Below are 10,943 nucleotides of genomic sequence, written 5' to 3'. Positions count from 1 at the left end.
GTCATCCTCATCACCCCCATCATCGTCATCCTCATCACCCCATCATCGTCATCCTCATCACCCCCATCACCCTCATCCTCATCACCCCCATCATCCTCATCCTCATCCCCCCATCATCCTCATCCTCATCACTCCCATCATCCTCATCCTCATCACCCCCATCATCCTCATCCTCATCTGTCCATGTACCGAACACCCTCCTCCTAACACCGTTGGAAAGAGCGTCCCATCATGCTGCCGTCTGCTTCATAGCAAGAGGGAGGCTGAAGACCAGAGGGTTTAGGGCACTGGCCCAAGGTCGGATGGGAAGCCAATGCCTCATTCTGCAGTGTGACAGGGCATCACAAGTGAGATCAAAACATGGTTCTGCTTCACTTATGACGCTCACACAGCCTGCGCATGACCACAGAGCAGATCAGTATGAACCCAAAAAGGCGCCCAAGAAGAAGTGAACACAGAAAGAGCCAGAAAATCCAGGGTGCTGGCTTCTGCAGGCGATGGTGCTGGCAGCTTGAGCAGAACTGCCTCAGTCCCACAGCAACCCCTGGTGGTCGCTTCAAGAAGGACATCGAAATACTCCCCCAAAGCACCAAACAAAGCCAAGAAGGGGAAGAAGTCCACAGCCGGGAAAGGGTGGGTGGGAGGGAGACTCCCCCCAGCCAGGGAAGGTGGCCCTTCCTCAGGTACTAGAGAAAATACTACCTGGAACACCTACGGAGATCCAGCTAAGAGGGTGACTCAGCTCTGCTGGGCCTGGATTCAAGCCTGAGCCCCACACTCACCAGCTCTGCAGCCTCAGCCAGGGAACTTCACCTCCCTGACCTCAGTGTCTACTTCAGCAGAACCTGCGAGTACATGCCTACCTCATAAGGTTGTTTGGAAGATCAAGGAGATAATGCTGAAAAAACTGCTACACAGCAGTGACACGCTAAAAAGGGCTGTCTAATGCAGGTCAAAACCACACGAGATACCGCTGTACAACCACTAGGATGGCTGGAATCAAAAACATCATCTTCATCTCCATCATCTTCATCCTCATCACCCCCATCATCCTCATCCTCATCACCCCATCACTGTCATCCTCATCACCCCCATCATCATCATCATCATCATCATTTTTTATTTTTTTATTTTTTATTTTTGAGACGGAGCCTCGCTCTGTCACCCAGGCTGGAGTGCAGTGGCATGATCTCGGCTCACTGCAAGCTCCGCCTTCCAGGTTCATGCCATTCTCCTGCCTCAGCCTCCTGAGTAGCTGGGACTACAAGCACCCACCACCACGCCTGGCTAATTTTTTTGTATTTTTAGTAGAGACGAGTTTTCGCTGTGTTAGCCAGGATGGTCTTTAACTCCTGACCTCGTGATTCGCCTGCCTCGGCCTCCCAAAGTACTGGGATTACAGGCGTGAGCCACCACACTTGACCAAAAACATTTTTAAAGGAAGATAAAAAAGGGTTGGTGTGGCTAGGGACAGTGGCTCACACCTGAAATCTCAGCACTTTGAGAGGCCAAGGTGGGCATATCACTCAAGACCAGCAGTTGGAGACCAGCTTGGGCAACATAGTGAAACCCCACCTCTATAAAAAGATAGAAAAATTAGCCGGGGGTGGTGGTGCATGCCTGTACTTCCAGCTACTCAGGAGGCTGAGCTAGAAGGATTGCTTGAGCCCAGGAGGTAGAGGCTCCAGGGAGCAAAGATGGCACCACTGGACTCCAGCCTGGGCAACAGAGTGAGGTTCCATCTCAAAATTTAAAAAAAAGGTTGGGGGGGGCGTTGGTGAGGATGTGGAAAACCTGGAACCTTCATGCATTGCTGGTAAGAATGTAAAATGGGGCAGTTGATGTGGAAAACAGCCTGGAAAGTCATCAGCAAATTAAACCTAGAATTACTGTGCAAACCTGCAATTCCGCTCCTAGGTATATACCCATGAGAACTGAAAACAGGTGTCCCAACACAACTTGAACACAAATGTTCAACAGCAGCATTATTCACAACAGCCACAGCCCAAATGGCCACAGATGATGAAATAAACAAAAGGTGGCATCTCCATACAATGGAGTATGATTCAGCCATAAAAATGAATGAAGGACTGAGACAAGAGACAACATGATAAACCCAAAACCATGACACTAGGTAGAAGCAGCCAGACGCAAAAGGACGCATACTGTGTGATGCCATATATAGGAAATGTCTAGAACAGGTCAGTCCACAGAGACAGAGAGTAGGGGAACAGGGAGTGGCTGCTTTAGCTCCCATGAGGCTTCCCTGTGGGCTGTTGAAATGGCTGGGAACCAGATAGAGGTGACAGCTGCATAACACTGCAAACGTAAAAAATGCCACTGAATTGTGCACTTTAAAATGATTATGCTTGAGAATTTCACCTTTAAAAAATGCCAACGTGGAATTTAGAGGGAAACAAACAAAGAAACAAACAAAAGCCTAACCACTGAGAGCTGCCTCGAGCCACCCAGCTTCCAGCCGCAGTCACCAATGTGTGCCAGTGTCCGCAGCTTCAGCCCCACCCAGGGCCAGGCCTCCCCCCTAAAGGTGTGGTACCTAAAGATGTGGCCCTGGCAATGCCTGCCAACCCCCACCGGGGCCCAGCCCCTCTCGGGATGCTTATGCCACCATCATGAGACCTACCTACTGTCTGCTGAAGCCTGGGACAGTTGGCAGAGTCTCCAGGACCGGGCCTCACTGTTGGACTCTCCTCAAATTCTGGTTCCCCCAACCATGTGGCAGCCGTGATGGCCCCTTGAAATCAATGCTCTCCCCCTGAAGCATCCTTCAAAACCCAGCTACCAGGGCACCTCTTCCTGGAAGCCTTCTCTCACCAGCCTTCAGCCCCTGCCTACAGTGGCTGGAATGAGCCCTTGATCCTCCTTGGAGCCCCTACTTCCTTGTCTGGAGGGCACTAGATGTGAGCCTGTTTCCCCCATTAGTCTAGACGCTCCCTGGGGCCCAGACAGTGACACAAGGACTGAATCAACCATTTTTAATGAGCACCTACCATGTACCCCATGCTGCTCAGAACACAGCAGTTAACAGGAAGACAAGGAGAGGACCACTGCATAACAAAGCTGGGTCTATATTAATTCAAATAATGACGCCACCAGTGGGGTGATGAGACAGATCAGCGCTCAGCAACATTTCTTTTTGTTGAGATAGGGTCTCACTCTGTTGCCCAGGCAAGAGTGCAGTGGCAATCATGGCTCATGTAGCCTAAACCTCCTGGGCTCAGGCACTCCTGCCTCAGCCTCCTAAGTAGCTGTGACCACAGGCATGTGCCACCACACCTGGCTAATTTTTAAATTATTTGTAGAGACAGGGTCTTGCTATGTTGCCCACGCTGGTCTCAAACTCCCGGGCTCAAGTGATCCTCCAGCCTCAGCCTCCCAAAGTGCTGGGATTACAGGCATCAGCCACCATGCCCAGCCCAAAGCTTTTCTTGAAAGGTCTAAATAGCAAATATTTTTGACTTTGCAGGCCACACAGCTCTCTGTTGTGATGACTTAACTCTGCCACTGTGGCAGAAAAGCAGTCATATAGACACACATGTGTATAGAGATACACAGACAAGTGGCCATGGCTGTGCCAATAAAACTTTATTTACAAAAAGCAGCAGCAGCTAGAATTGGCTGGATTGGCTGAACCCGGGATAGAGGAGGGTTGGGGGTGCGTGTTCCTGTACAAGGCCGAGGGTGGCCTCTTGGTGTCGGGGATATCTGAGCAGAGACCTGAATGATACCAGGGAGCAAAGCATGAAGAGCTGGGGAAAGGCAGATTATCAAGGAATTGTATATTAACTCATATATGAAACAAAATTGTAAAATGAATGTTATAAATATTTACATCATCTTTTTCTCCACATGTCTTTGTGTGGTTTCAACAGTGATGATGAGGATTTATTTTTAATCTCGGGATCTTGCTCCCTCCTCTACAAGTTGTCCATTTTACAGGCAAGGAAACCAAGGCTCCAAGAGATGAAGGTTCCAGGGCCACACAGCTACTAAAGAGCAGTTAGGAGGCCAGTCCGTTCAGATTCCAGAGCCAAGGGCTGTTTCCCCACATTACAGATAAGGAAAATGAAGCACAGAGAAGGGACTGCCTACCTCACGTTGCCTGGTACTGGAAGAAACAGGATCTGAACCTGGACAGACTGGCTAGACATCCTGAACTTTCACCCATCATTCTTGTGCTGTCTAATGTGGCAGCCTGTGTGGCTATTCAAAGGCACATTTCATATGCATATTAAACAAAAATTAAAAATCAGTTCCTCAGTTGCAGTAGGCACATTTCAAATGCTCAGTAGTGGAATGTGGCTATCCTACAGATACACAGTGTTTCCATCATGGCAGAAAGTTCTGCGGATGGTGCTCCTGTCCAATAAATGTAAAGGGCATAAAAATCAGTGAGCACCCAGGAACTTGGGAAGGGCTTGGCACATGTCTGTGACACTGCAGTCACTGCTGCTAGGATGGAGACTCAGAGCCAACACTCCCCGTCCCCCTGCCTGTTCACACCTGCTTCTTCTTCAGCTTAGAGATCTGCTGCTCCACCATGGTGATCTCTCGGTCCACACGGTCCATGTTCTGGATCAGCTCCTCCTTGGACAGCCGCGGAGGCACCAGCTCCAGCTCAGGGTCGGTGTGCGGGGGGCTGGGGGGAGACACTGGTTCCAGCTTGCCCGTCAGGCTACGGTCCTGTGGCAGAAAAAAAACAGGCATGTGGTCAGCACGGGGGACACCCCCAGTCTGTACAACCCTGTGATGGTTAACACTGTCAACCTGATTGGATTGAAGGAGGCAAAGTATTGATCCTGGGTGTGTCTGTGAGGGTACTGCCAAAGGAGACGAACATTTAAGTTGGTGGGCTGGGGAAGGCAGACCCACCCTTAATCTGTGTAGGCACCATCTAATCAGTTGCCAGCGAATATAAAACAGACAGAAAAATGTGAAAAGGCAAGACTGGCCTAGCCTTCCAGCCTATATCTTTCTCCCACGCTGGATGCTTCCTGCCCTCGAACATCACACTCCAAGTCCTTCAGCTTTGGGACTCAGACTGGCTTCCTTGCTCTTCAGCTTACAGATGGCCTATTGTGGAATCGTGTGAGTTAAACTCCTTAATAAACTCCCCTTTATGTAATATGTGTATATTACATTTGTTCTATTAGTTCTGTTCCTCTAGAGAACCCTGACTAATGTAGTTGCCAACTTTTTGCCTGTTGCCATCCATGTAAGATGTGACTTGCTCCTCCTTGCCCTCTGCCATGATTGTGAGCCCTCCACGGCCACATGGAACTGTGAGTCCAATTAAACCTCTTTCTTTTTTAAATTGCCCAGTCTTGGGTATGTCTTTATCAGCAGCATGAAAATGGACTAATACACATCCCCTCCCCAGTACACCCCTACTTTCCATCCTGACTCCAGGCCCAGAGTACTGGACATCTGTCCGGATAGTCCTCACCTGTTCCAGGATCCCATCCCCATCCCAGCCATCACCCATTCTCCAAAATTCAGTCCCTTACAGCCTTCAAGATGCAGTTCAAATGCTCTTGCTACATGAATGGTTTCCCAGCCTCTCCTCAAGTTGTGAAGTCTTCCGGCTCGCTGTTCCCATAACACACCTCCCTTCTTCCACTTACCCCATCTGTGCGTTCCCCACCAGCTCAAGGAACCAAGACCCACAGCCTCCATCCTCCCAGGGCCTGGCCTCTGCAGACCTCTGTAAACATTCTGTCATGAAGCTCAGTCCAAACACGCAAGTTCCAGAACCATGCAGCCAACACACACGTGGCTTTGCAGAAAACATATATTCCCAAACACACGGAAAAGCCACCAGAACGGGCTACAGAGAAGCTAAAAGGAGTTATCTCGGCAGCAGGGCAGAAGAGGGTATTTTTACTTTCTTCTTTTTATTTGCCTGTATTTTTTCTGATTTTCTTTCACTGAGAGTTACTCCTCATGTAATACAGTTGTTTTTGAAAATGTGCTTAACAACAAAGGAAGCCTGGATTCAGTTATACATGGATGCCTTCATCCCACCAGCTAAAGTCTGGTGCACCCAGGCTGTGCTGGGAACACTCTCAGGATAAGGAGGTTAGAAAAAACAATCCAGGCCTCCCCTGTGCAGCCCTGGGTTCACATCCCAGCCCCCTCTGCCACTCTGCCACTCTCCAGTTCCATGACCTCCAGCAGATCATTCAACTGCTTCCTGTCTCAGTTCCTCATCTGTTCAATAGGGAGAACAGTTTGCACCTCTACCTCCCCGGTCCTTGTGAGTCTTGAATGAGTTAATGGCTTTGAGCCTGTCATACTGTAAGCCTCAATAAATGTTGGCTGGGATGGTCCTCCCCTAGCTGGGCTCCAGAACCCAGCCCCCGCCCTGTGCCATCCTTGGGGCCAAGCCGGCAGCTGCTGGCAGACAAGGCCCAGAGCAGAGCCAGGCCACCGACTCCCCACCCCCACGGCAGCTGCACCCAGAGGACATAGGGTGCATTATTCCCCAGACAACTGCAGCCCGGGGGCCACCAAGTGCCCCCCCCCAACCTCGGGACTCATAGAGGCTGCGTCATCTTCTGTCCACTCCTGCCATCCTCAGGGCCTCTGTCCTCCCCTCAACCCACAGAGTCCCAGCAAGACCCATAGGGGTCAAGAGTCTTGGAGTCATATTAGGTTTGCCTCCAGCCTCTGTTACCATCTGAGATGTGGGGGCAAGCATAGCAGGGGCCTGGACAACCCGGTGCTCCCTCCGCACACACAGACTCCTCGAGGGAAATAGAGAAAAGGGCCCTCACCTCTCAATCGCCCCAATGCGGTCCTCCATGCTCCTCAGGCCACCTCCCCAAGGGATACCCTAGAAATCACACCTGGGGCCGCTCACGGCTCAGCCCATCCCAGTCCTTTGCACACCCCATGAAGTAGACCCCACAACAGCCCTCCGAGGGGATTGCTGTTCCATCTCCATTACCAGAGGAGGAAACAGAGCCTGGAGGCCACTGGGACTGGATGCCAGAGGCCAGAACTTTCCTATAAAGGGCCAGATGGTAAAAATAGCTCAAGCTTTGAGGGCCACAAGGTCTCTGTCTCATCTACTCACCCCTGCCATTGTATTGCAACAGCAGCCACAGGCGATGGGGAACAAGTGGGCGTGGCTATGTGCCAATAAAACTTTATTTACAAAAACATGCTGAGGGCCAGATTTGGAGCTTGCTGGAGTTTGCTGGCCTCCTGCTCTAAGCAATTCACAAGTCTTAATCCACGTAACTGTCATAACCACCTTGGGAAGTGGGATTACAGTTCGACGACGTGCCCAAGGCCACTCAGTGTCCTACCTTGGAAGCTGCTTGAAGGGGGAGGCTACAGGGGCTTCCATGTCAAAAATGGCCACACATCTGTTCACACCACAGAACCATGGGGCTGAGCATAAGCGCCAAAGCAGCACCCCCTCCAGGGTCCCAGAGTGCAGGACCTCCAGAAATTCAAGGCAAAAGTGTGTGTGGAAGAAAAACTCCCTAGAAAAAGCCTGTGTGTACACATGTACCAGTGGGTGCGGGGCCCTCACTGCTCCCCAGCAGGAGGGCAGGCAGGGGGCCATGGGCACCTGACCCCACCCACAGCAAACCGCGAACAGCTCATGCGTCTGGCACTCCCGAGCCTTTGCACAGGCTGGCTCTGCTGCCCAGAGTGCCCAACACCCCTTCTGCGCCAACTGACATCAGACCCACATCCCCACGCCACCGCCCAGCCCCTCACTGCAGTCTACCTTGGGTGTTTGGCTGGTCTCTCCCTGTAGCCCATGTCATTTCTTGAGGTTCTTAAGACAAAAGGTAGCAGCAAACATGGCACCCAGATCCCAGTCACACTACTGGTGGCAAGAAACATCTCTGCTATCCTATCTCTGCTCTTCTACCTGGACCAAGAAGAGAGATAACAGAGCAAGGACAAGGATGTGGAAGGAAGGGCTCTGGGGGCCAGGCCACCCGAAAACTGTGCGAGAAAACTGCTCATCCAACCTGGGAATAATTCTCCAAAGCAACATTAACAAAAAGAAGGTTTCCATCCCCAGGGCTAACAGGCAGCACCAGGAGTAGAAGCAGCAACTGGCAACCACTAGCAACACTCAGAAAAATTGCTGAAAACTTACTTCCTTTAAACTCTCCATGGATAAAAGCTGTTGTCTTTAATGGGTTCTTCTCTAAGTTCGGGTTTAGCTTTTATTCGCAGCAAAATTGCACAAGTAAGTCCATCACCTGATGAACGGATAAATAAAACATGGCATATCCATACAATGCAATGTGAAGGGCCGGACACGGAGGCAGAGGCAGGAGGATCACTTGTGCCCGGGAGTTCAAGACCAGCCTGGGCAACATAGCAAGACCCCATCTTTATTTAAAAAAAAAAGGAATGAAACACTGACCCAGGCTGCACTGTGGATGAACCCCAAGAATACGATGCTGAGTGAAAGTGGCCAGACATAAAAGGCTGCAGAGTGTACGATTCCACTTACATGAAACGTCCAGAATAGGCAAATCCATAGAGATGGACAGTGATTTGTGGTTGCCCGGAAAAAGGAGGAGGGGAAAGTGGGGGGTGATATGGTTTGGCCGTGTCCCCACCCAAATCTCATCTTAAATTATAGTTCCCATAATTCCCACATGTCGTGGGAGGGACCAAGTAGAGGAATCACAGAGGCAGTTTCCCCCATCCTATTCTCATGATAGTGAGTGAGTTCTCACGAGATCTGATGGTTTATAAGGGGCTTTCCCCACTTTTGCTCATCACTTCTTGCTGTGGCCACGTGAAGAAGGATGTGTTTGTTTCCCCTTCCACCGTGACTGTAAGCTTCCTGAGGCCTCTCCAGCCATGCAGAACTGTGAGTCAATTACACCTCTTTCTATTCTAAGTTATCCAGTCTTGGGTATGGCCTTATTAGCAGTGTAAGAACAGACTAATACAGGGAGTGACTGATTAATGAGTATGGGGGTCTCCTTCTGGGGTGATGAGAATGTTCTAGAACTAGACAGGTGACAGCTGCACAACACAACACTGTAAATGTCCTACAAGCCAATGAGCTCTTCACTTTAATGTGGTTACTTTTTTGTGAACCGCCCCTCAGTTGAAAAAGAAGAGGCAAACCCAGACTGCCAAGAGCGCTTCCCCTGGTGCTGGGTTTCCCAGGGTGGGGGCTGAGGGAGCCTGGCGGTCAGGCCTGCAGGAGCACTCCCAATGACTGTCTACCTTCCCACCCACCCAAACCCGCGGGGAGCAAAACAAACTAATACACCCCCCGCACAAGTTGCCAGGGAGCAGTGGGTACCTTCTACTCATAAGATGCCCCTGGTGTAAAACTTCAAGCTAGTGTGAAAGAGAAAAGTTTACAGCATAAGTGAAGACACAGAGGCAGAAAAGCCTGTCAGCTCCCCTGTGCCAGCTCCAGGAAAAAGCAGGGCCCAGCTTCACGCACTCCTAGTACACCCCCTACTCCAGCCACAGTGACAGGTTCTGGGACAGGCACAGGCCCACTCATGGTGAGGAGAAAAAGCAGTTTGGGGCTAGAAGTGTGGAGAGAAGGAGGGAGAGTTCTCTCTTTTTGCTCGCCTTGAACCTGGGAGAAGGAAGGCCTGGAGTCACCAGCTTCCTTCCTGCTAACACACCAAGACCCTGTGAAAGATGGCAGAGCCAAGGGATGAAAAGGGACAGGGTCCTGAGGACATCATGTCACCTAGATAGAGCTGTACCTGAAGCTAACCAATGCTGGACTTCAGTTATGTGAACCAAAATTAATGTTTAAATTTGATAGGGGCCGTCTGTCCCCCTTAGGAATATTCAGAGATAGTGCTATTTGTGACAATTCTGAAGTCCCCAAAACAAAGTTCGGTGAATTCCCAAGGAAGTCTCTGATGCCACAGAACTCCAGAAGCTGAAGAGCAGAGAAGCATCAGAAAACAGGAACACAGTGGGGCAGAGGAGGCACACACAGAAAAAATCCCATCAAATTCCTGCCTCAGGCGCCCAGCTGAATTCCACACAGCAGATGCAGAAAACCTCTAAACGCGCTCTCCCAGGCATCTTCCCTTGCTCAGACTTTCCAAATCTCTTCACAGCCTGGAGCAATTACTGCGGCTGGGCTGGCCAGGCCCCAGCACCAAGTCCATCACACCCCCACCTTGTGGTCCAAGCAGAGAGGAGAGAGAGACAGACACAGAGACGAAGACAGACAGATCGAGAAACAAAAATGGACATAAAGACAGAGAGAAACAGAGACAGAAAGACAGAGACATGGTGACAGAGAGACACAAAGAGAAAGAGAGACAGAGGGACACAAAGAGAAAGCGATGGAGAAGCAGAGACACAAACAGAGACAGACACAGAGACTAAGAGATCCCAGGGGGCACACCGCAGGCAGAGGGATTCCTGACAAGAAGAGGGAAAGCCACGCAGGCAGAAAGAACCACAGAGCAACGGTAAGGGACGGAGAGACCCTCTGGAACCCATAGGCCAGAGGGCGCAGACGTGCTGGAGAAGGGGGCAGGCAGTAGACTCACCCCTCGGGCCTGCTCTCTGCAGAGACAGAACTCACACCTATGGGACAACGGCCCATGCAGGGGTTGGTCACCCTCCAAGGCTGGGCCCTGAGCTGCCTGCACACAAACACATGCACACACACGTACACACGCACACACATGCACACACACGCACACATGCACACACGCACACATGCACATGCACACACACACAAACACACACATGTGCACATGCACACACACGCATATACACACACGCAAACACACGCACACGTGCACACACACACACACACACACACATACACACACACACGTACACACACACACACACGCATATACACACACGCAAACACACGCACACGTGCATACACAGGCACACACACATGCATGCACACAAACACACACACGCACACACAC

The 10,943-nt window shown here is 50.8% G+C and overlaps 1 protein-coding gene across 1 annotated transcript in view; it reads right to left on the bottom strand.

Annotated features, from left to right (window-relative positions):
* NCOR2 (nuclear receptor corepressor 2) overlaps nt 1-10,943 on the bottom strand; it is a 193,981-nt gene that overhangs the window by 143,814 nt on the left and 39,224 nt on the right. Inside the window, exon 5 of the mRNA XM_011948414.1 lies at nt 4,525-4,704. Within this exon, the coding sequence (XP_011803804.1) occupies nt 4,525-4,704 (180 nt within the window). The remainder of the gene's footprint in view (nt 1-4,524; nt 4,705-10,943) is intronic.

Source organism: Colobus angolensis, unplaced genomic scaffold (assembly GCF_000951035.1).
Source record: "Colobus angolensis palliatus isolate OR3802 unplaced genomic scaffold, Cang.pa_1.0 Scaffold28, whole genome shotgun sequence".
Lineage (NCBI taxonomy): Eukaryota > Metazoa > Chordata > Mammalia > Primates > Cercopithecidae > Colobus > Colobus angolensis.
The sequence above is the reverse complement of the archived record's forward strand: the minus strand, read 5'-3'. Positions and strand labels throughout refer to the sequence as shown.